Raw genomic sequence first — 25,329 nt, forward strand, 5'->3', positions numbered from 1 at the left:
AACCTTGTAAGATGCATAGGGTAGTCACTTATAAAGTATTGTCCCCGTTCTCCAGAGATGGGAGTTGAGGGACCAAAAGCATTGGGAGACACACGTTTTAAGCAGCCAGTGGCCAAGCCAAGGCTGGAATCCTGGGTCATTAAACAATCTGCTTCTGACTCCCCCACCTCCAAGCCATTCCCTTCCCCACTTCTTCTAGACACTGGCGACCACCTTCAAGAGCCAAACTCCAAGAACAGAAGTCAATGACTTACGGTTTAGAGTGACTTGTATGTGCCAGTCCCCTCTCCTGGGGTATCTGTAGAGTAAATCTCTCTGTCCAGTGGGCAAACAGTTTTTGGAGCTGAGGTGCAATCCTCAGGCAGTGGAGCCTAGATGTATTTATTAGTCAGGATCCTTTAGGAAATAGAATTCTACACAGTGCCACCTAAGAGACCTTAGCAAAGGGGTTGTTGGTACTCACCCAGGCAGAGCGGAACCATCAAGCAAGGCAAGGCACCTGGGGACCTGCAGCATGGCCAGTTTGGTGTGCTTGTACAGGTGCTGTGCCCGGCCAGAACTGTAGTGCCAAAGGAGGGAGGTCGCTGGGAAGACATTCCTGGGTGCTCTCTCTTCCTGCTTTCTGGTCTCCCATGGATACTTCTCACTGACAGAAACCAGTCAGCTAGAAGCCTGGGAAATCCAGGAAAGGTGGATTAGTCAGCTTCTGTCACCAGAGGATATACCTCAAATAACCAACTTGTGAAGAAAAAAGGTTGACTTTGGCTTATAGTTTTGGAGGTGTCGGTCCATGATCAGTTGTCCCCATTCCTTTGGGACTGCAGCAAGGCAGCCCATCATGGCAGAAGTGTGCGGCAAAGCAAAGTTGCTCATTTTATGACCAGGGAGTAAAAGAGAGGAAGAAGAAAGAGCTGGGGTCCACTGTCCCCTTTGAGGGCACACCTAAGACGTCTCACTAGGGCCTTTCTCTTAAAGGTAACACCGCCTCCCCAAAGCACCAAAGCTGGGGACCAAGCCTTTACCACATGGATCTTTGGGGACATTGCAGTTGCATACTATAGCACAGTGTCTAGGGTGGCAGGAAGGGACAGGGGGAAGGGGTCCAGGGAGGGGGGACTATCAATAACACAATCATGGGTAGGGCGACAACTTGAAGGGGCAAAGTGAGGGCTGGCAGCCCTGTCCCCAGGAGTGGTGGGGGATAGGCTGTGTTGGGGTGAACTCTTCTGCCCTGACAGGAAGCCTGAAAACACACTGACTCCGCCCCTTGGATTCCGGGTGCTTGTTTCAGAATCAACCTACTTTGCTGGCTAAGTTTCCAGGGCTGAGAAGCGGGCAGAATGGAGGGGACATCCTTGAAAGAGAATCGAATCTGAAGGAAGTGAAGGGAGCAGTCGTGTGGTTCATCTGAGGGGAGAGTGTCCAGGCAGAGGGAATTGCCAGGGAAAGGCCCAGAGGCAGGGGCATGTGTGGCATGCTTGAGAACAGCCAGGAGACCAGTGTGACTGGAAAGGGGAAGGAGAAGGGGTCGGGACAGGAACTGAGGTCTGAGAGGAAAGGGCAGGTGCGCGGTGGAGAGGGTATACCACCATAAGGGATTTCGGATCTTACTCTAAGTGACATGGGAAGTCATGGAGGGTTCTGTGCCAAGGAGGCATGGTCTAATTTTTATATGGGAGTTGGCAGAATTTCCTTCCTTCTTTCCTTCCTTCCTTCCTGCCTCTCCCCTCCTCCTCTTTTCTTCTTACCCTCACTCTGTAAGAGTCCCACCCCCACCCTCGTTCCAGTTTTATTGGTGTGTAACAATACACAATGGAGAGGTAACTGCGGGAATTCAGGCAAGAGATGATGGTGACTTGGACCAGGATGGTCATAGCTATGAGAAGAGGTCAAGTTCGGGATTTATTTATTTATTTAGGGTATGAGGGATTGAACATCCTGAAGTTCACATTTGGTTTCACTGCTTTACTTTTTGTTTTAATTGTGGTTTAAAATAACAAAATATGAAATTACCATTTAACCACTTCTAAGTGGACAATTGTGTTAAGTATGTTGCTACTGGGATCAACCAAGTCAAACAGGCTGCATTGGCTTGTTTAGGGGCCATTTTCCTCAATTAACTAGAAACCCTTCGAGGGCCAGAATGTCTTTTCCGCATATTCCCCCTGGGTACTCAGGACTCAGCAGAGATTAGTGCCTATTTAGTCATGTTTCTTGAATTTATACGAAAGTGTTGATATCTGAGAGAAACTGCAGTTAGCATGCATGAAACAGCAGGCGGTGAGCAGGGTATGGGCCTCGTGGGGAAAGACAGACAAAATGTTTTAACTGTCTGGACCTCAGGAACCTGTTTTGAAGAATAGGCAGAATAATATTATTACAGGGTTGATGCAAGCATTTTCATAAACTGTGCTTTCACACAGTGCCAAAGACATAGGAAGTGCTGAGCAAACGGTAGCTGCGAGTATGACTGTCAATTTAAAAGCTATTGTTAAAAAAGAAAAATAAAAAGAAAGAAAGAAGGAAAGAAGCTAAATGTGCTTAGGTGGTGGCTGAGAAGGCCCGGAACTTGGCTCAGGTCAGCGCGGTGACCGGCCCAGGAGTACTGGGCGGGGCCTTCCGCAGCCCCGCCCCTCTGCCGGCGTCCGGTCGCCCAGGCAACGCTCCACTGATTAGCAGCCTGAGTGACGCGTGGCGGCTAGCGTCCGGCGCTCCTGGGCACACTCGGCATTGGCAAGGGCCGCTTGGGTACAGCGATGACTGACGAGGACTCTGAGAGCGTCCACACCGATTCCCAGACGGGAGAGGACAGCGGGCTTCCTGTTATCCAGCTGTGCGGGCTGGTGGAGGAGCTCAGGTACCCCCCGTCGGCTGTTGCTGGCCGCTTCTCGGTACGGTGGATCCCCTGCCGAGTGGCCTCGGACCTTGGCTCCAGCCTGGAGACCATCCAAGCCCACACAGAACGCTGGGAAGTCCAAGACCCCCCAAGTGGGTGTCCTGAGTCTCCGTTGCCACTGAGCTGACAAGCTGTTGCCAGGACCTGGCGAAGGCGCGAAGGGGCGGGGCCTGGGGGGGGGGAGCCCAGAGGGTCATTGGTGACGTTGGAGTTTCGCCTGGTGTCTGCGTAGTGCCAGATTGTGAGCCTAACTGCTTCCCTGTTCTGCACCAGAAAAGGCTTTCCAATGCTAAGATTCTATGGTACAGTTAATATGGAAGCAGGATAGAAGGAAGCTGTCGAAATGATTTTGCTGTGAGGCAACCTGGGCTTGAACCAGAGAGTAAGTATGGAGGTAGACTGAAAAGAACGACGGGCCCAGTAGGTTTGTAGCAGTCTGTTTTATATCTAAGTAAGTAAATGGGACATCATGATTCTATGACGTAGTTAAGGTACATCGCACAACTTACTGATTTTGCACAGAATATCCTGACTCTGGAAGTTGAACAGATGTTATTTCTATGCATCTATAAATAGTTCAGGCCAGAATTGAGGCCTTATTTCCAAGAGCAACAATTTTTGAGTGTTATTATGTGTCATGTATTTTGCATATATGATCATATATAATGATACAGCAATCCTAGGAGGCACACAAAGGTTAAGGCACTTTCCTAAGTTCACACAGCTTGAGAGTACTCATGCTGGGATTCAGATTCAGGGATATACTGGGAATGTGAAATGTGCTGAGAAAGCTAGACATTTTGGTATTTTGTGTTTTCTAGTCAACCTTCTCCACTAATCTTAAAATTCAGTCCAACAGGAATTATCTCAGTAACATATGAAAACATCAAAGCCATTCTCACTCATGTATATATAAAATATATATGCATTATGCACACAGATCTAAAACATGTAAGTTATATATACGAGAAGTTAAGAAGCTAAACTAAATTTGTCATCTCTAGTTCTTTAAAAACACATTGCTCAAAGTTTTTCACAGTTTATGATAAACTTCCAGCAGATTCTTTCATCTATTGGGTGCTAGAAATAAAAGAGTTGAGAAACATAAACCAAAGGAAACACCTGGAGTTGGTGGATATGTGTAGTTTCAAAAAAGTAGTGATTCTGAAGGAATTTCACAAATGAGTTAGATGACACTTGAAGATGAAACCAGTAACAACAATTTTCAATATAATACCAGTGTTGCAACCTTTGGGGCTCATTAAACATAATAATAAAGAGCCTTAAACAGCACTTGCATGTGGCTAGCAACTGTCCTAAAATCTTTGCATTCCTTGTTGCGACACAGGGAGATGCAATTCTTATTTCCTTTTTATAGGTGAGAGAAATAAGATACCAAGAGGCTGCATGTCTTGCAGAAGGTCACACGTGGCCGATAAATGTTAAGGACTGGTTATTTGGGATTTAAACTCCTATTAGAACTTAACTTCAGTAACCCACTGTCTTGCAGCTATGGAAACTCTGCTCTCAAAACGGAGACAGAGATGTTTGAGAAATATTGCTGTAAACTGGAGTCTAGGGAATACCGACCTCTACGAATTTCAGATGTTAAAATAACAGCAGCAGAATTTGCACAGGTACCTAATAGATATCTGAACTGTACTTTATCCTATCTGTCCACTTATATGCAGGTGGTATTTGTGTTTCTGCCTGTAGTGTGCCAGAGTTTTTATTTCAAATCAATGTGAAGGGAGTCAGGTTCAATTAGTGGTGAACTGACTCTCCCAGAATATCTTATTTTATTTGAAAGAACTCCCTTAAATTGGAGGATTCAGCCATAGAAGACCTGCTGGTAGCCCTCGTCTCAGAGGGCCTATCTGTGTAGGTTTAATCCTTTGAAAATCAAATAAAGTTACTTTGAGGCCCAAGCATTACCTGGATCACTTACTTGTGACCTTTGCCTTAAATGTCTAGGAAATCCAAGACTTTGAATTATTTGTCGGTTTTGCTGAACACTGTGCCCCTGGATGCAGTTTCTCTTTGTGTTCGGTTTAGGAAGCGCTGAGTTCCAGCCTTCTCCTGATCTTGATTTGAATGCTGGTCTACAGTGATTCACAGTCTTTCCACCCGCAAGACGTTTTCAGTTACTAATTTTTAGTTCATTGTCAAACATGGGTCTTCAAGGAAACTAGCATAAGATCTTAGGCTGACTTGTGAAATAATTGCCACCTCTGGCCAAATATCCAGAATCCTTTCACCATGAGTTTGTTTCCCCTGGCTCTCCTTTGGGATAAGTTCTAGCAGTTCTGAAGAATCATGTTGATGCCCACCTCTTTGACAGTGGCTTTGGTTTTGTTGGGTTGCAGTTACGGAGCAGGCGTAAATCCAAACCCCGGGTAGGTGACCGTATGATAAGCCTCAGTGTCGAACAAAAACTTGACCTTGTGCAAAAGGAGCTGGAAGACATGAAGGACGAGTTGAGGCACATGAGGGCAAATGCTGAGCGGGACCTGCAGTACCACGAGGTGACCCTCCTCTCAGTCTCATTAACCTATTTGGACTCCCATTTCCACCTGGTCAAGAAGTTCTTGTGGTGTGTCTGTGTTATTATTGATGCTTTGAAAGAAACAGAAGTAGGATAAGACAGATTGAGAGCAGGTCTTTAAAGAACTTACCACTTGCTTGAGGCAACAACAAAATCTAAAGCATTTTAAATGGAAAATTTCAAATATACTCAAATGTAGAGAATTAATACCACAAATCCCTATGGACTCAACACTCAGATGCAGCAAATGCCAACATATGGCCACTCTTGGATCATCGATGTCCCAACTGTTTCCCCCTTGCCCCACTGGGCTGTTATGCAGAGAATCCTAGACATACCATTTATCTGTAAATATTTTAGATATGTCACTAGGATATGGATTTTTAAAAAATGTAACCACAATAACCATACATGCCCTTAAAAATTTGCAATAGTTCCATGGGGAGAATCCTGAACTGGAATGATTTGCAGTGAGACCATAGATACTGTCTCATTTTATGCTTTAAAATTATGTGTGTGGGGGCCCAAGGTTATACCCATTGGTGGTAGAGTGCTTGCCTAGTGTGTGTGAGGCACTGGGTTTGATTCTCAGCACCACACATAAATAAACAAAATAAGAGTCTATCAACAACTAAAAAAATAATTTAAAAAATTATGTGTGTGTTTATTCCAAGGCAATCCATATTTGTTATACAGCATTTTAAAATATAGGTAAGCTAAAAATCACTTGAAAACATTCACAATGGTACCTCCAACCAGAAGCCATTATGGTTGACCACTGAATTTATCTACTTTTAGAGTTTAGATCATTTCCTATGCGTATATGAATTTCTTTTTTAAAAGGTATCATTGTTTTGTGAATTGTATCTTTTTTTTAACAATATCTTTCCATGTCAAAATACCATAGTTACCCTTTATCTTCACAGGATGTGTTCCAAGACATCCAGTGAATTTCTGCAGCCTTGGATAGTATCAAACCCTATATGTACCATGATTTTTCCTCTGTATACATCTTATGATATTGTTTAATTTATAAATTAGGCACAGTAAGAGATTAACAGTAACTAACAATAAAATAGATCAATTATAACAATACACAGTAATAAAATTGTCCCATCGTCATTACTCTTGCTCTTTGGGGCCTTAATTAAGTAAAATAAGGATCACTTGAATACAAGACCTGCAGTGCCACCACAGCTGATCTGAGGTGGCTCCTAAGTGACTGATGGCCAAGTAGCATATTATAGAAAGGTACATTGGACAAAGGGATGATGCATGTCCCAGTCAGGACAGAGAGGGGCAGCATGAGATTTCATCATGCTATTCAGAATGGTGCACAATTTGCAATTTGTGAATTACTTATTTCAGAAATTTTCCATTTAATGCTTTCAGATGGTTAAGTTGTAGAAAATGAAAATGTAGATAAGGGGTGCTCTCTATATGCATATCTATATATAGATATAAATTCATTGATAACATATTTTAAAACTTTTTTATTCTTTTTAGGTACACATGATAGTAGAGCATATTCTGACATATGTATATGGCATATTACTTCTCATCACTGGTAACATCTTTTTTTTCAAGTTACATAAGTGTATAATAGGAATGTCTTATTATTTCACTACTTCATTTGTTTAGATTTAACTGGGTTCCAGTTTTGCTGTGTATCCTCTCAGGTATTTTCCACATGACATAATTTTTAATGGTTGCATAATATTTCAGATATGGAAATACATACTTATATCTGAGACCTCATTTTTGATTGCTCACTTTTTATGGATACTATCACTTTTCCGAAGCATGCTTTTTAATATTAATATTTATATAGTCAGGTTTATACCTTAAGGAGAGCTCTAAAACTGAGGCATGTCGCCTGGGGACAAAGACCTGGGAACTTGGGTATCCTCAGCGGATTTATCCTTGAGAAGCTTTGGAAACTCTCCTCTCTTGTGCTGCCTTGCCCAGGCTATCATCGAGGAAGCTGATATTCGGTGGACTGAAGTCCAGAGAGCAGTGCATGACTTTGAAAAAGATATTCTAAGAACCATATCCAAGAAGAAAGGGAGTATTTTGGCCACTGAGAAAGTGTTGAAGTACATCGAAGACATGAACCACCGACGGGTGAGTGGCTGGGGGTTAGAGCTTCCAAAGGGAGAATGGATTCATAGAATGACACAAATTATGCTTGTGGGGCTGCCTAACTTTGTATATGTTGCCCACATATGCATGGTTTTCACATCCCCTGAGGAGTGTGTGTGTGTGTGTGTGTGTGTGTGTGTGTGGTGTGGTGTGTTTTAGAATGCATTTTTATCTAGGCTAAAACCAGTCAAGCAGGATGAATATTGACAGAATATCAGACTGACTTTTTTTTTCCTTTTTTATACCAGACATTGAACCCACTGAGCCACATCCCCAGCCCCTTTTATTTTTTATTTTGAGACAGGGTCTTGCTAAGTTGTTGAGGCTGGCCTCAAATTTGTGATTCTCCAGCTTCGGCCTCCCAAACCCCTGAGATTACAGGTGTGCATCACTATACCCAGCCGACTTCCTCTTTTCTGGTGTTCCTATTTGTTTCAAGATCTAATGTATTTTCTTGAAGAGGCGTGGGGCTGGGCTAGTCAGGTGATTACATGGAATGGGACAGGTCAATCTCAAGCTCTTTGGATGTCCTTACTATTAGGAAATGGACCCCAGGCTGGCATGGGAACCGAAAGAGAATGTGGGGGCTTATAATGAGTTCATTTCTGGAGATTTTATAGCATGGCAAGATTTGGACCCTGGGGACAGTTAGATTGGCTTGGTAACTCTAACATGCTATGAGTAATAGCTATCAGAAGAATATACGACCAACATGAATCATGAGATCATTTTGTCAGGAAAGTCCCCTATACCACATCCAAATAATCTTGAATTTAAAAGCATTGTAAAATTCACAGGGGCAGACCCAGTTTTCTCTGCATCTTGATGGTAAGTGAAATGCCATCACATGGCTTTCTTGGGCAGAAATAGAGGGATCTGAAAATAAACGACTAAACGTTAGGGTTCAGGTTTGGTTTGCACCCCTAAGTCTACTTGTCAAAACAACAGAAAAGAAATTCATTAACTTCTGCTTTTGTTTGTTTGTTTGTTAGGATAATTTGAGGGATAAATTACGTTTGAAAAATATTTCTCTCAAAGTTCAGAGGAAAAAACTTCTTTTACAATTGAGGCAGGTATGTGCTTGTTCTTCCTTTATTTATTAATCTACTAATCTATTTATTTATTTATTTCGTTGACCGAATGATATCACCCACACCAAGATGTCCTTGTCTTCACCCCTGGAGTCTATTAATGCGTTGCCTTCCATGGTATGAGTAATTTAAGGATCTCGACATGGGAGAGGATCCTAGATTACTGATTGGGCCCTAATATAATCTCCCTCCTTATCAGAGGGAGGCAGGAAGATGAGAGATGATGGTAAAGGCAGCAGAGATCAGAGTGATGCGATTCATGAGAGAGGAAGGGGCCCTGAGCCAGGGAATGTGGACCGCCTCCAGAAGCTAGAAATGGCAAGAAAAGGTTCTCTCCCGGAGCCTCCAGAAGGAAAGCAGCCCTGCTAACATCCTGATTTAAGTCCCAAACCCATTTCAGACTTCCGACCTCCAGAACTGCAAAATGATAACTTCGCCTAATTTTAAGCCACTGGTTTGTGGCAAGTCATTTTAGCAGCCTTAGGAAACCAGCAGTTACTACGCAGGCACATGGAGGTAGATGGACTTGGATTGGATTTAAAAGACCCTGGTGACATATTCATTGGCCCCTTTGGGGGATATGGCTGGGACAGCACAACCGTACTGTGCTTTGGTGAATCTTTGTGCAGCTGACCTAAGGGTTCCTGCTTAAAGGCCGTAAGACAGACATGGCTCAGGGCCTCGGGACATGACGTGTGGCACCCTCCTCCTTGACTTTTATCACTAAGTCAAATATGAGTATTGATGTGCCACATGTGGGCACGTGCATCAGAGGTGGCCACGGACGGTGACACAAAACTGAGCAGGAGAACTAACTTACTTGATTGTCTCAGGATCCAGTGCTGCGGCATGCGACTAAATCAGTCACAGTCACTCCAGGTGAATTGGGCTAAATAATCGCACAGACACAGAAAGTACCTTTTTCTTGGGGTTCAGTGATGGCTCCTCAGCCCCAGCTCCCACAGAGAAGGCAAGGGAGGCTGGCAAAAGAGAGACAGCATGCCGAAACCCTATTAAAATTTTTATTCTAATTTGTTATATATGACAGCGGAATGCACTACAATTCATATTACACATATAGAGCACAACTTTTCATATCTCTGGTTGTATACAAAGTATATTCACACCATTCGTGTCTTCATAATGTACTCAGGTAATGATGTCCATCTCATTCCACCATTTTTTTTTTTACTTCCTTTCCCCTTTCTTCCCCTCCCTCCCTCTGCCCTATCTAGAGTTCGTCTATTCCTCCCATGCTCCCCCTCCCAATCCCACTATGAATCAGCCTCTTTATATCACAGAAAACATTTGACATTTGGTTTTGGGGAATTGGCTAACTTCACTTAGCATTATATTCTCCAACTCCATCCATTTACCTGAAGATTTTATTCTCTTTTAATGCTGAGAATTGTGTATATTTACCACATTGTGTATATTTACCACATTTTCTTTACCCATTCATCTACTGAAGGGCATCAAGGTTGGTTCCACAGTTTAGTTATTGTGAATTGTGCTGCAATAAACACTGATGTGGCTGTGTATGCTGTTTTTAAATCTCTAGCAATTAGAGATATGTAAATCAAAACTACTCTAAGACTTTATCTCACTCCAGTCAGAGTGGCAGCTATTAAGAATACAAACAACAACAAGTGTTGGCGAGGATGTGGGGAAAAGGCACACTCGTACAGTGCTGGTGGGACTGCAAAATGGTGCAGCCAATATGGAAAGCAACATAGAGATTCCTTGAAAAACTGGGAATGGAACCACCTTTTGACCCTAGCTGATCCTACTCCTTGGTCTGAAACCCTATTTATTGAGGGGAAGACACCCAAATGAGGCAAGGGATTGGGTTTCGGGGGGGGGGGGTAGCCCAGTCCCATTGGGTGATGCCCTCTCCCAGAGCTGTAATTCCTTGCTGAGTGAAGGTGAGGCCCACTTGCTTTCGCACTGCGAGCAGAAGCCAGTCTCGCACCTTCATCGCTCAAGGCTAAGGGTACGTGCTCAGCTCCTCCATGCTCAGCTCCTGTTCCTGGTGGCCCCCCACAATCCTGGAAGATCTCGACAAGCTGGATTAGCTGTAATGACATGACTAAGGACAAATGTGAGTTCCTGCACTTTGATCCCCTGAAATACCTGTACCAGTACCTGCTGGCTACGCCCTAGGGACCTGATAGTCAGCTTGGCTGGAATGCTGTGGCCCAGCTGCCCCCATAGGAACATGGCGCCCGGACCAGGAAAGGGCTGGCCTTGCTCTTCGCTGTTTGGAGTAGCCCTGACCTGGAGTTTTACATCCGCCGTGGGCTCCACCCTGGGAAGAATAGCAGACTAGAGTTCATGTAGAGTGAAGACGTTGGCAAGGGGAGTAGAAAACACATGGGAAGATCTGGGATGACAGGCCCAGGATGGCCATGACCACTGTCTCGGAGGACTTATGGAGGGTGAACATACCAACTGGCAGGGCCCTGAGGCCCGAGCTGGGCCTGGGCTGGAGGTGTCAGGGAAAGAGCTTCGAGTCAGTGTAAGAAGGATCGTTGCCCCAGTGGAGCTGCCTGCAGAGTGTGAGTTCTTGTTCTTGGCGTCCATGCAGATTTAGCCATTTTGAAACAGGGACTTTAAGGTTGACTTGGGGAGGAGAAGGATGACCTCCACCCACACACCATTTCTGCACAGAAATGACACAGATTGGACCCTGCACTGTTGAGCTCAGACTAATGTGAGAGAAGGGGAGGAGGCCCAGTGCTGTACAGAGGCCACCACAGTAGCAAAGACCCAGAGCTAAAGCTTCTCGAGGCTCAGGAGAGAGGCTGACTCCCAGGTATAAAGAATAGGTTGGAGCGTTGGAGAAGGAGGATGGGTCATATTTGGGCATAAGGACTTCATGGGGAAGAAGCAGCCCTGGAACTCACACAGCCAGAGCAGAGCACTGTGGGGAACAGCAGCCCCTGAGTTGGGCTATTGCCACCACAAACATAAGGTGGCAGAAGCCTGGTGCGGCCAATCAGAGAGGCCATGCAGACACACCTGCTCTACAGTAATGCCCTAGGATCAAAGGAGGGGAATTTAGAGGCTGCTTTTTCTGGGGTTTCCAGATTTTAAAATGACTTTTAAATGGCCCGATTCCTAATTTTCCCTCACATGCTTGTTTGGGTACTGTCTCTTCTGGGAAGCCTGCCCTGGCCTGGCTGAGGGCTCTGGGTGCACTCTGCCCCTGTCCACCTCCTGCCCCCCACCCACACCACTCTTGAGTTAGCACCTGCAGCCGTAGACCCTCATATGTATTCCTCAAGGCCAAGAAGCATTACATTTACTCTAATCTATCTCCAGTACTTAGCACCATGCCTGGTACCGAGCAGATGTCCAAGACATGTTCATTGAATGACTAAGTGATGACCAACCTCCAAAGTTTCACCAAGTTGCAGGTGTGAAGTCACACCTGAACATAACGTCTTTTCTTCTTTCTGAGCCGTAGAAGGAAGAGGTGGGCGAGGCGCTCCATGATGTTGATTTTCAGCAGTTGAAGATTGAGAATGCTCAGTTTTTAGAGACGATTGAAGCACGGAATCAAGAACTGATCCAGCTGAAACTGTCATCCGGAAATACCCTGCAAATCCTCAATGCATACAAAGTAAGGCCCACCCCAGTGCTGGGCACCCCCACCAGGCCTACTGCTTCCAGATTTCCAGCCCCTGGATGAGGACTAGGTTTCAAACCCAACACTTCAGCATCCAAATGGTTCCACAACCCTGGGTGCACAGGAGAACCATGTGGGGAGGGTTTTCTTTTGTTTTGTTTCATTTGAGTACCAGGAATGGAACCCAGGGTTGCTTAACCACTGAACCACATCCCCAGGCCTTTTATATATATATATATATAAAATTTTGGACAGGGTCTCACTAAGTTGCTCAGGGTCTCTGAGTTGCTAAGGCTGGCTTTGAACTTGCAATCCTCTTGCCTCAGCCTCCGGAGCCTCTGAGATTATAGGTGTACAATACTATATCCAGTGAGATTTTCTTTTTTAAAAAATAAACCAATGTTCTAGTCCTATCCTAAGTGAAATAGGGATAAATTTTACACACAAAGTTTTACACACCATCGCATTTAGGGCCCTGTTTAATATAGGCACATAGTAAGTACTTCCCTGCTTCTAATCCTGCAAAGGAAAACAGTCTTAGCTATAAAATCAGAAAACTACTAAATTATTTATCATCCAAATGCAATGCTTTTGGGAGAGAAAAGGCACTATTAATAATTAAGCAGGGATTCTGGGCATGAATGGGGCCTGTCCCCAGCAGACCAGGCCATCTAGTTACCTTCTAGCAACCACCTAACGTAGTGGTCAGCAAACTGGGCCAATGTATTTCCATCTGGTGTTCTGTGAGCTAAGAGTGGCTTTTATAGAACATCTGCAACTGACTGGATGATAGAGAATACTAACTATGAAACCCGGTTAGGCAAAATTACTTCTTCCCTTGAAATTCCATTCTATTCCCTAGTAGATCCGTACTCCAATATATCATACTCAATTATAATTTTATCAATAAAACATATGATCATCAATAAAACATTTGTAGGATTTGGGTTTTTTCTCTTATTAATATAAGTGAATATGTAATAGTTATGGTTGTTTTGCCTCTGGGCCTGCGAAGTCTAAAACATTCACTATCTGGTCCTTTATAGAAAAAGTTTTCTGTCTCCTGGCCTAGTGCCCAGGTAGTAGTGGTGGCTGTGAGCCTAGGTAGGTAGCTTACAGGTGGCCTTCATTTGGCCCACACAGTGTCATTTAAAAATGTAAATTTGAATATGTTTAGATCAGGCTGATGCTTGTCCAACATTTTTCTTTCACAAATGGAAAACACGGAGGCTCCGAGGTGCAGAGTATTAGCCAGATTCAAGCCACAAGTTAGTGGCAGAGCCAGGATGCCCAGCTCAGTGTGTGTCCCCCTCAGCTGCCTTCCCTGGGTTACAGTATGTAGAAAACATTGTGCCGGCATTCTGAAGTTCATGTGTCACGAACGTCCAACTTTTAGGTTATCTCATCACACTTGGTATCTGATCACTGTTCTTTCAAGATGAAGCCAGTCCCTGGGCCTCCCAGGCCTTTGCTGCGGGCCACCTTGGCTAACAGGTGATAGGTCACATTGGACCTGGATCTTATCCTGTGGAATCACTTAACCAGAACTGGACCTGTCTGGTCTTGGGATTTGGGAAGTAGAGCTACTGCTTTATAAAATGAATCTGCCCAGGGTGCAGGCCCTGAGATCTGTAAAGTCGAATCTAAGCTCACAGTGCAGACAGTGGCAACACCAGAGGAGCAGCAGCCGCACAGGCCAACGGGGGCCCAACAGGAGCCATTCTGGTCCAAAGCTCAGTGGCCACTGTGCCCATAGATCTCTTGTATGTGATGGCAAGGAGATGGCGGAACTTGGGGGAGCTGTCCCACGGGAGTCCAAAGGTAGACACGAGCAGGTCAAGGGTCAAGCCGACCCACTTCCTCCATGACCCACTTCAGCTCTCCTGGGGAAATGGAGGCAGAACAGCTGTGAATGTCGGTCAGACCTCACCTGGGATTGCAGGTGGCTGTGCAGGGGGAGATGCTTCATCGGGGCAAGACGCCTCACCTATCAGATGTGAGTTTTTTATGCCTTACCACCCAGGATGGAATTTTGTGTAGTCAGTGTTGTGTCCCCCAGCAGAGAAAGGGCTCAGCCAATATTATCAAATGCAGGGCCGTGCAGGGGTGTTGCTCCAGGGGGTCAAAACTGGCAAAGCAGAGCCAGAGCCCCCTGCCTGGGGGGACTTTAAGCTCTGGAAGTCATTCTCCTCCCCACTCCTCCTCTCTTCAGGCTGCACTTCTTTAAGACTCATTTCCTGCTGCGCATCCTGCACGTGAGTAGGAGAACAGATTCAGGGGGCAGCGTGGGGCGGGGAAGGCAGTTCACTCGACAGTATTGGCTGTGTGTGTGTGTGTGGGGGAAAAGACAGGTAACAGGAGGGGCCACTTTGAAATAAATATCAAAGACCCCAAAGTAGACCTTGTTAAAAACACACAGAATAACTTCCCTCTATTAGCAAAAGTACCAAGGCCTACCTTCTGCCAAACACATCCAAGTGCCAAGGGTCTAGTGCCTAGACAGCACAAGACAGATGAGGTCTCTTCTGTGACTTTCCTGAGTGATCCTGAATCAGATCATGATCACTCTCCTGTGACTTTATGCCCTCGAACCTGCCTGGTGTGTCTGATAGAGCACAAGCCTATGGCTTTTCGGCTGCAGTAAGTCACTCTTGACTGACAGAACTAGTGACTGGGTGCCCTAGAGAAGGTAGACTGCTAAGACGTCCCCCAGACCCTGCCCCCGGGTGCATTCACTCTTCTCATTCCAGCCAAGGCTGTGAATTTGACAGCTTCGGTCATGAGGTTCTGCCTGTTACATTGGTTATGTCAGATGGCACATTTGACCTGAAGATGGGGAGCTTATCCAGTTGGGGCTGACCAATCACATGATCCTGTTGAAAGCAGAGTTCCTCTGCCAAGGAGTCAGATACGTGAAGCACAGGGGAATTTCCTAGGCCAGAATCTCTCCATTACTGCTTGAAGATAGAGAGGCCATGTGGAAGGGCGCTTAGCAAGGCCTCTAGGAGCTGAGAGTGACCTCCTGCTGTAGAGCCAGAAAGAAAACGGGGACCTCAATGCTCCAACTTCGAGGAAGTGCATTATTCCAACAATGAGTAAACTTGGAAGAGAACCCCGAGCCCCAGACGAGAATCACAGTCCAGGCCACTCCTTGATTTCAATCTGGCAGGGATCATGGGCAGAGAATGCAGCCACCCTGTGCCCAGACTTCTGACCCATAGAAACTGAGAGATAACAGATAGCTGTTGCTTTAAACCTCCGAGTCTGTGGTAATTGGCCACACCACAATAGAAAGCTCTGGAAGCCTTTCCAGCAGCAGCCTCCTCAAGTGACCGGCATCTGAACAGAGCCTTGAACACCAGCGCTTGCCATACTTTGTGAAGAGCCTGCCCCACCAGAGCCAGCCCTGGCCTTGCTGTGGCCCTTGCAGGTCCACTCTGTCCTGATCCTCTAAGTCGCTGGTACGTGTCTTCTCTCTGCTCTCTTTCTGTCTCCCTGAATGGCTGGCTTGCAGCGGAGTCTTGTCCTGCCTCCCCCAGCCCAAGCTGACCCCCTGAGTCTGGTCTCCTATTCAGGTGCAGGAGGCAGAGCAGGAAATGAGCCTTAAAGGAGGGCAGGCTGGAGAGATGAGGAGTAGGGAAGAGAATGACTCCCAGAGCCTAAGGTCCCCCCTGCAGGGGGCTCTGGCTCTGCTTTGCCGAAGTTTTGACCCCTGGAGCAGCACCCCTGCACAGCCCGGCTCTGCCTCCACTGTGGGACTCTGCTGCTCTCTCCTCTCCTCTCCCAGTTCTTTTTGCACCTCTTCCCCAGGCTCTTTCCTCAGCTTGGATTGTTGCTCTCTTCCCTCTTCCTGCAGCTGTCCCCAGTTCAGCTGTCTCTCCAGCATTCCTTCCCCAGACGACCTTCCCTGACCCTGTCCTATCTGCTGTTTCTTGTTGCATTTATTTGACTGCCTCCAGATCTCTGAGTCAGCCTCCCAGAGGCAGGACCTGGCTGGTGATCCTAAACAGTGTCTGGGACAGGGTGGGTGGGTGGATTATGTGGGTTTGTTGAGAAGCACCTGGAAAGTCCTGGCTCCTTCCCTTGACCCACTCCTCAGCCAGGCAAAGCATATCTCACCTATTCTGGTTGACTTCCCCCTGGGGGACAGTACCCACAGGGGGACTAGTCTAAGAAGCAGGGACCTCGGGGAACTGGTGAGGGGCAAGTGATGAAATAGGAAACTTTGAGGGAGCTTTGCAGGATCCCCCCATCCCCCAGCATCATGGTAGATGGAGCCCATGGGATCACACTGCTTGGATTCAAATCCTGCCTTCCCCATCTCTGTGATCTTGGGCAAATTGCTTCAGTGACTTAACTGGAGATAATGGTAGCACCCACTTCCTGTGGAGTACCCCTCCCTCTCCATCCTCACCAGGTAGTCATGACAACCATTTGTCCAATGTCCTCCGTATGCCAGGCACTGTGTGCCAGGCTCTCTACCAGGATATCTCCTGTAACCTTGCCAAAATATAAGGTGACTGGACCAAGTTCAGAGAAGTCTGGGACTTGTACAAAGCGTCTCTTAGTAAACAGTGGATTCTGGTGTCTCCAACCACTGTCCATCTCTCCTCCCCTGCCAGTTCTCAGACTCGAGGTCTCTGAAAACCTGGGCACCCGTGAGAAGGGCAAGACCGAGTTCCTGGACGGTCCCGTTTTTCTGCTGTCTACCCTCCCGCCGTTTTGAGAGGCCTCTCAGCTCAAGACTCGCTGTGTTGTTGTGTTTCAGAGCAAGCTTCACCGAGCGGTGGAAATGTTCATCTGTCTGGGCAAGGAGATCTTGCTGAGAAAAGAGCTTCTTGAAAAAATTGATAAAGAAACCATACAAGTAGAGGAGGTAGGAGAGGGCAAGACGTTTCTGACGTTTGTCTCTTGTCTGCGAGGATTTGTGTGAATGTCCACCCAAATCCAAGGTACTTGGTTATGTATCTCTGGAAGCCTAGACCAGAAAAATCAAAATAGCTCAGAGCCATCAAAGCAGAAGGTGGACTTACAGCCCAGGAGTGTTACATTTACTGTGGAGTGAGGGTCCAGAGTGAATTAAAAATCTCAGAGAGTCCACATAACACATGCATCTGTAAAATAAGATATTCACAGTTTTGTCCTGCAATCGCATAGAAAATGTATATAACATGGTCATATAACTGATATGACAAAAGTACACCTGACAACATATAATGTTTTGAATAAAGGATAGAGAGAGAGAGAGAGAGAGAGAGAGAGAGAGAGAGAGAGAGAGAGAGAGAGATGCTCTTTTAAAAATAACTATTTCTTGGTGCATTGACCTTGGTTCCTCGGTGCACTGCCTATCTGTGAAGGATGGCAGACCTATGACCTCGGCCCCAGGCTCACTCCAGAACCTGTGGTCACTGTGTGGAAAGGTGAGAGTGATCAGCTGACCTCCCTACATATCTGGCCTGCAAGTTATCTCTTGCATTATTTTCTGAGCACATGGAGCTGAATTTTTGTAACTTTAATGCACACAGGATGTGACTCAGCTACACATAGGATGTGAGCTTTTGGGAAGGATGGGAGAAAAAGAGCACTGGACACCACAGTTAAATGGCCTGGCTTTGGGTTTCATGCTGCCAACTTCTGGTCTTGAATAAACCTTTATTTAATTATTTTTTTTAATTTATGGTACTGCTGGGGATCTAACCCAGGGCCTCATACATGCTAGGCAAGCACTCTAACACTGAGCTGTATATATCTCTCTCCCATCTGGATAAGACTACAAATGAGACAGGCCAGTTTCCAAAATGTAACATAGAGGTCATAGCTCTTGTTGTGGCAATCAGGTGAGACCACACATAATGATGCTTTGTCAACCTCAAAAGCCATTAGTACAATTAGTGTTGCTGTCTTGAGTAGGTCTGAAGTGTGCCCATCAGTGTGGCCCCAAACCTGTCCCCAATGGCCCAAAGGGTTACTTGTGACTCAGTTTTGTCATGCCATCCACATCATATTTACATCAGTCAGGTTGTCATTGTGACCAAAATACTGACAAGAACAACTTAGAGAAGGAAAGATTTCTTTTGGCTCATGGTTATAGTGGATTCCATCCATGGTCAGCTGGCTCCAAGGCAGAAACATCATGGTGGAAGGGCTGGTGGAGTAGAGCTGTCATCTCTTGGCAGCCAGGAAGGAGAGAGAGAGAGGGAGGAGGGGGGAGGAAGGGGTTAGGAATGAGATAGACCCTTCCAGGGAACACCCCCTGTGTCCTACTTCACCTAGGTCCTACCTCCCAGTGGTCCACCCATGTATCAATGGATTAATCCCTTTGATTAATCCCACTGATGAGGTCAGAGCCCTCATGATCCAATCATTGCCAATATCCTCACCTCTGAATCTTAATGCATCAGGGACCTTTTCAACACACAAACTTGTGAGGGAAATTCTAAATCCAAACCATAACAGTAGAAGCAGAAGTGTTCTCACTCCACGAAGGATTTTTGTGCCACTTACTTGTTTTCTCCCGGGGTTGATAGTGATTAGATAACAAGTAAAACTTAAAATTGACTTTTAAAAGCCTACCATTCACTACTCAGTGTATTTAAATGCCTGGGATTCTGTTTGTTAACTTTTTGAAACCGGTTTTATTGAGATATAACCACCATACCATATCATTCACCCATCTCACCCATTTAAGTATATATAGTTCAAAGGTTTATGGTGTATTCAGAATTATGTTAACTATCAGCACAATAACTTTTTGCAACATTTTCACCACCCCAAGAAGAAGCCCTGAATCTATTATAAATTGTCTCCTCCCTACATTACCTCATTTCCACTCTCCAGCCAGAAAACTACTAATCTACTTCCTATCCTTCAGATTTTCCTGTTCTGGACATTTCATATAAAAGCGGTCATAAAATATGTGGTCCTTCATGTTTGGCTTTTTTAACATGGAATAATATTTTCAAAGTTCACCTTGTAGCATGCACTAATACTTTGTTTCTTTTTATGGATAAATAATATTCTGTTGTGTGGATAGACCACATTTTATTTTTCCATTCATCAGTTGATGGATATTTGGGTTTCTATTTTTTGGCAAAGATGATTAATGCTGGATCTTGAACAGGTTTTTATGTGACTATGTGTCTTCTTTTCTCTTGGACATATACCTCAAAGGAGACCATGAGTTATATATGGTAACTCTATGTTTAACATTTAGGGAAACTGCCAAATTGTTTTGCAAAGTGGTTACACCATTTTATAGTCCTTTCAGCAATGTGTGAGTCTTCCAATTTCTGTACATTTTCATCAACACTTGTCATTTTCCAAAAAAAAATTTTAATGGTCATTGCCATTGGTGTGTAATAGTATCTCAATGTGATTTTACTTGAATTTCTCTAATGAGGAGCATCTTTGGTCACATGTCTATCCTTTTTTTGGAGAAATATATACTCATGTCCTTTGCTCAGTTTTTAATTGGATTATTTATTTTTTATCCTTGAGTTATGAGACTCTTATCTATTCTGGACTCAGTCTCTTATCAGATATATGATTTGCAAATATTTTCTCCCATTTCATGGATTTTATTTCACTTTTTTAATGGTATTGTCGTTTACAACACAAAAAAGTTTTAATTTTGGTGAAGTCTTTTTTCTTTTACACTTGTTCTTTGGTGTCATATCTAAGAATCCTTTGCCTAATGCTAGGTCATAGAGATTTGCCTCTACACTTTCTTCAAGAGTTTTATACTTTTAGTTCTTATATTTAGGTTTATGATCCATTTGGAGTTAATTTTTTAAACGGTGTAAGGAAAGGGTTCAAAACTGAAAAAAAAAAGAAAGAAGATAAAGTTTGTTCACAGATTTTGTTATAATAGCTTTTTTTTTTTTTTTTTTGGTCCTCTTATGTTTTTCTCCATTTCTTCCTGTGGATCTGAATTACCATCTGCTGTAACTTTCTTATTCAATTACAGTTTTGTTTCAACCTGCCTTCTTTATGCTGTTACCATCAAATATGTTACATTTTTATGTTATAGACCTTCTTTAATACACGTGTATTATTCTATGCACTTGCTATTCAAATCTGTTAAGAGAAGAAATATGCAATAATATTATATTTTATAATTACCTACATTTTTAAAAAATTATTTTTAAAAACATGTGAATTCTGAATTACTACCATCTAGTATTACTTATTTTCAGCCTGAAGAACTTCCTTTACCATTTCTCATAAGGCAGTTCTGCTATTAATGAATTCTCTGGGTTTTTGCTTATTTGGGAATATTTTAATTACTTCTTCATTTAAAAAGCATATGAAGAGATATGAAGTGCCATCTTTCTGGCACTACAAGAGTCTCTAGGTTCATCTTGGGATTCCTGCTCCAGCCCCCAAATCAACCATCCCTCCACAAGAAGTCCTGATTCCTTTCAAGAATGGCATCAGAAATCAAGATCTTTGTGTGCTCAGTTGTTTGCTTTTATTATTGACAAACCATTTTTGCTGGATATAAAACTTGTGGTAAGAGTCATTTTTTCTTTCTCCTTTCAGCATGTTTCATCCCATTGCCGTCTAGTCTCCATTATCTCACATGAAAGTCCGCTGTTAATCTCCTTAGGCTTTCTTTCATCTTACACAGGGTGAATTGTTTTCTCTTGTTGCTTTGAACAATCTCTTTGCCTTGTGTGGATTTCTTTGTGTTTACCATACTTGGAGATGTTCTTTGGGTGTATAATTTTAAAATAAAATCTGGGAAGATTTCAGCCATCAAGTGAATATATATATTTTTCTGTTCCTTTCTCCTTCTCTTGTTCTGTCACTCTCATTGCATGTACATCCACATTTTTTGACATTCAGTTTATTTGTTCTTTTTTATCCCTGATTTTCATATTGCATAATCTCTATCAATCTACTTTCAAGATTACTGATTTTTTTAAAAAAATATTTTTTTTAGTTGTAGATGGACACAATACCTTTATTTTATTTATTTTTTAATGTAGTGCTAGAAATTGAACCCAGTGCCTCATGCATGCAAGGCAAGCACTCTACCACCAAGCCACAACCCCAGCCCCAAATTCTTTTTTTCTGATGGTTTAAATTTACTGTTGATTCCCTTGTGGTGAAATTCTACTTTCAGTTATATTAAAAAATATTAAAACTTCAGTTATATTAAAAACCAATTTTCCATTTGGTTCTCTTTAAATAATCTTTTAATTGATATTCTCTACTTGATGAGGCATTATCATCATGTATTCCTTTAAGTCCTCAAACATGATTTACTTTGGTTCTTTGAATAGCTGCTTTGAAGATCATCAGCTAAGTCCACCATCTGGACTTCCCCAAAACAGTTTATGTTGCCTGCTTCTTTCCCTGTGTGGGTTGCACTTTCCTATTTCTTTGTCTATCTCATAATTTTTGTTAAAAGCGTACATTTTAGATGATATGGTGACTTTGGGTAATCCCTATCCTCCTTTCTTGGCTTGTCGTCGATTACTGACTTGATTAGACTAGGTCAGGAGTTTGCTGCTTCCCTTGCTGTTAGTGTCCTCTGACGTTGTTCTCAGAGGGTGCAGCCTTGGTCTCGATACAGTCTCCCTGACAACAGAGTTGATTTCTGTTTCAGCTGAGTTCCCTTTGGTTTTTCATCTTTCTGCCAAACTTCTGGCTGCCTCAGTTGGCATCAAACCTAGCTATTACTCTCTATTAATTGCTACCTAATTTCTCTATTGCTTTCAACAACACCCCAAGACATCAATTGATCACATCCTGATCCAATTAAAGTCAGGGCCCTTTGCAGGGGCAAGGTGTTGCTAGTCTTTGAAGCTTGCCCAAACCTCAAGAGGATTTTTCTTTTTGTTTACGTGTGTGTGACACTTGGTGCTGAGGATTGAACCCAGGGCCTTGCACATGCTAGGCAAGCACTCAACCACTGAGCTACATCCCCAGCCCTTCTTAAATTTTTATTTTGAGGTAGGTTTTCACTGATTTGCCCAAGTTGGCTTCAAACTTGTGGATCCTCCTGCCTCAGCCTCCAAGTAGCTGGAAGTATAGTTCTGGCAAGAGGGCTCTTCTTAGTGATTTCTTTAACTCTGTTGGGCAGGGTGGTACACATCTGTATTCCTAGAGATTTGGGAGACTGAATTAGGATTTTCACAAGTTTGAGGCCGCCAACCTCAGCAACTAGCAAGATCCTTGACAACTTAGCAAGACCCTGCCTTGAAATAAAAAACTAAAAGGACTGGAGAAGTAGCTCATTAGTAAAGCACCCCTAGAGTCAATTCCCAGTACAAAAATATCAGCCTTAAAACAGAAGGACATGCTGGGTGTAGTGGCACGTGCCTATAATCCCAGTTGCTCGGGAGGCTGAGGCAGGAGGATCATGAGTTAAAAGCCAGCCCCAGCAATGGTGAGGTGCTAAGAACTCAGTGAGACCCTGTCTCTAAATAAAATACAAAATAGGACTGGGTATGTGGCTCAGTGGTCAAGTGCCCTGAGTTCAATCCCTAGTACCAAAAAAAAAAAGAAGAAGAAGAACGTTCTGATACATGCTATACCATGGATGAATCTTGAGGATATTATGTTAAATGAAATGAGCCAGTCACAAAAGCACAAATATTGTATGATTCCATTTAGAGGGAGGACCTACAGTAGTCTAAATCATGGAGACAGGAAGATTGGTGGTAACCAAGGGGTGAAGGTAGGAGGAAATGGTGAATTAGTGTTTAGTGAGCAGAGTCTCAGTTTGACAAGATGGAAAAGTTGTGGAGATGGATAGTGGAGAACTCCTACAACAGTGAGTGTATGTAATGCTATTGAATGGCAAATTTTATATGTATTTTACAATAAAAGAAGACAGGAAAGTGAATTGAGACTGATCAAAGTGTACTTCAATACACATTTTTTTCACATACACACAAATTAAGAATTCCTTAATAAAAGAGAGAAAGAAAGAAAAGAAAAAAGGGGAAATGAAGGGAAAGAAGATTAGTATTTCTGAACTGGATTAAGACATCACAATCTGTTAAAAACAAAACCCAAAACAAAAAAACTCAGCAGAACTTCATGATTGCCCTGCCCACTGAATATGGAACCGTTATCATTTGAACTACATGGAGCCTGTAGGGAGAGATGGCAGGGCCAGCAAGTCCTCAGAGGAGAAGCTACCAGGATTCCCTGGGGTAATTGGTCCTTTCCAACCCAGGACCGGGCCAAAGCCGAGGCTGCCAACAAGAAGTTGCGGAAGCAGCTGGCTGAGTTCCGGGCGCCACAGGTGATGATGTACCTCCGGGAGAAGATCCTCAATGTGGAGATGGAGAAGACCATCAAGATGTGGGAAAGGAAAGTGGAAATCGCAGAGGTGAGCCCCTGAGAGCCCTGTGGGCTGGGACTCCACATTTCCGTGGGGTTGTCAGTCTTTCATGCCTGTGACATTTTGTTTAGGTTTTTGTTTTGGGGGCTAAGACTATGGATGTTTGGATTGAACCCAGTGGTGCTCAACCACTGAGTCACATCCTCAGACCTTTTTTATATTTTATTTTAGAGGGTCTCATTGAGTTTCCAAGTGCCTTGCTAGGTTGCTGAGGCTGGCTTTGAACTCACGATCCTCCTGCCTCAGCCTCCCAAACTGCTGGGATTACAGGCGTGCGCCATCACATCCTGCAATCAAGTGTTTTTATTTGCTTGTTTTCCTTTTCTTTCTTTTCTTCCCTCCATCTCTCCCTCCCTCCCTCCCTTCCTTCCTTCCTAGCTACATCCCCAGCTCTTTTTATTTTTTTTTATTGAGACAGGGTCTTGCGAAGTTACTGAGGCTGGCCCCTAACTTGCAATCCTCTTGCCTCAGTTCCCTGAGTTACTGGGATTACAGGCATGCACCACCTACTCCCAGGGAGTTGTTTTCTTAGTGAATTCTAGAAGCTTCTGAATCCCCCTACACCATAGGTAATTTGGTGGTTGCTACTTTATACATGGAGAAGCCAGTTTTTAAAAAATGAGATAACAATGGATTTTTAATATCACTCAGAACCCAGTTCCATACATTGACAGAGTTACCGTGGGCCTTTGTCTTAAACTAATCCCACAGCCTTGGAATATGGTCCTGTGTGCCCAGGAAGTGCCCTGGCTCCTTGTGAGCTGTGGAAGAGAAATGGGCAACATAAAGACACTGTACTGGTGTCAAGACTGCCACAGCCAGGATGCAAACCAAGGCCACTTGGAAGACATCATTTAAATAGCTTCCGGGTTAGGCTGCTAGGAAAACTGGGGACTTGGTGTCTTCGCATTTAGGACCTCACTCCACTTCCATGTTCCTTTCTCCTGCCTTTTCCCTGGTCACTTAGTGGCAAGGAGAAAATTAGGATTCAAACTTGGGCCCACCAGACTCCAGCCAGAATCTGCAACTCCTCACTTCACGGAGATGAAACAGGCTCCCTAGAAGGATCTCCTGATGGCCACTTCCCCTTGGTGGCATGCTGCAGGACAGAGTGCTGCCCCCTACAGGTGGCCCACACTTGCAGCAAGGCTGGCTAAGTGCCCCATTAGGTATCAGCACTCAGATTTCCCCAACTGACCTTCTTCCCCTCCCCTTTTTCCATTTTGCAGATGTCCCTGAAAGGCTACCGCAAGGCTTGGGATAAAATAAAGGCAAGCAACGAGGAATTGCAAGCAATTGGCTCCCCTGGGAAATAGCCAGGGGCAGGAGCACGGATGGCTGACCAAGAAATGATCCATTAAAGCACTCCCCTCTCTTCTAGTCACAGGGTCCTCTCACTGGTGTCCCCGACTCCCCAGCCAGGCTGGCCATCACCTCCCAGGCTAATCTGCCCACGGGGAGTCTTCACCGCCTGGCCCCTGGAACCATTGTCACTGAAAGAACCACAGGGCACGCTAACGGTTTGACACTTGTTAGCCCACGTTTAGTTCACAAGCACAAATGAAAGTTACCTTTCCGCATGTGGGAGTGGGACAGAGGAGGGAGAGCCAGCCCAGTGTGTGCTGTGGGGCCGTCCTTGGCAGCCCAGGTGTGCAACTATCAAAA

General features: G+C 44.4%; 1 protein-coding gene across 1 annotated transcript; it reads left to right on the forward strand.

Moving 5' to 3' along the window:
- Positions 1-2,756: 2,756 nt before the first annotated feature.
- On the forward strand, positions 2,757-24,980 carry CFAP263 (cilia and flagella associated protein 263; the record flags this gene model as incomplete). The annotated part of the gene is made up of 9 exons (XM_081273731.1): positions 2,757-2,857; positions 4,407-4,533; positions 5,263-5,421; positions 7,410-7,565; positions 8,576-8,656; positions 12,144-12,299; positions 17,074-17,181; positions 23,497-23,652; positions 24,894-24,980. 9 exons carry the CDS (start codon positions 2,757-2,759, stop codon positions 24,978-24,980), a joined length of 1,131 nt encoding a protein of 376 aa, XP_081129857.1.
- Positions 24,981-25,329: the final 349 nt, after the last annotated feature.

Source organism: Spermophilus citellus, assembly GCF_964194105.1.
Source record: "Spermophilus citellus genome assembly, chromosome: 18".
In the NCBI taxonomy this organism is placed as follows: Eukaryota; Metazoa; Chordata; class Mammalia; order Rodentia; family Sciuridae; genus Spermophilus; species Spermophilus citellus.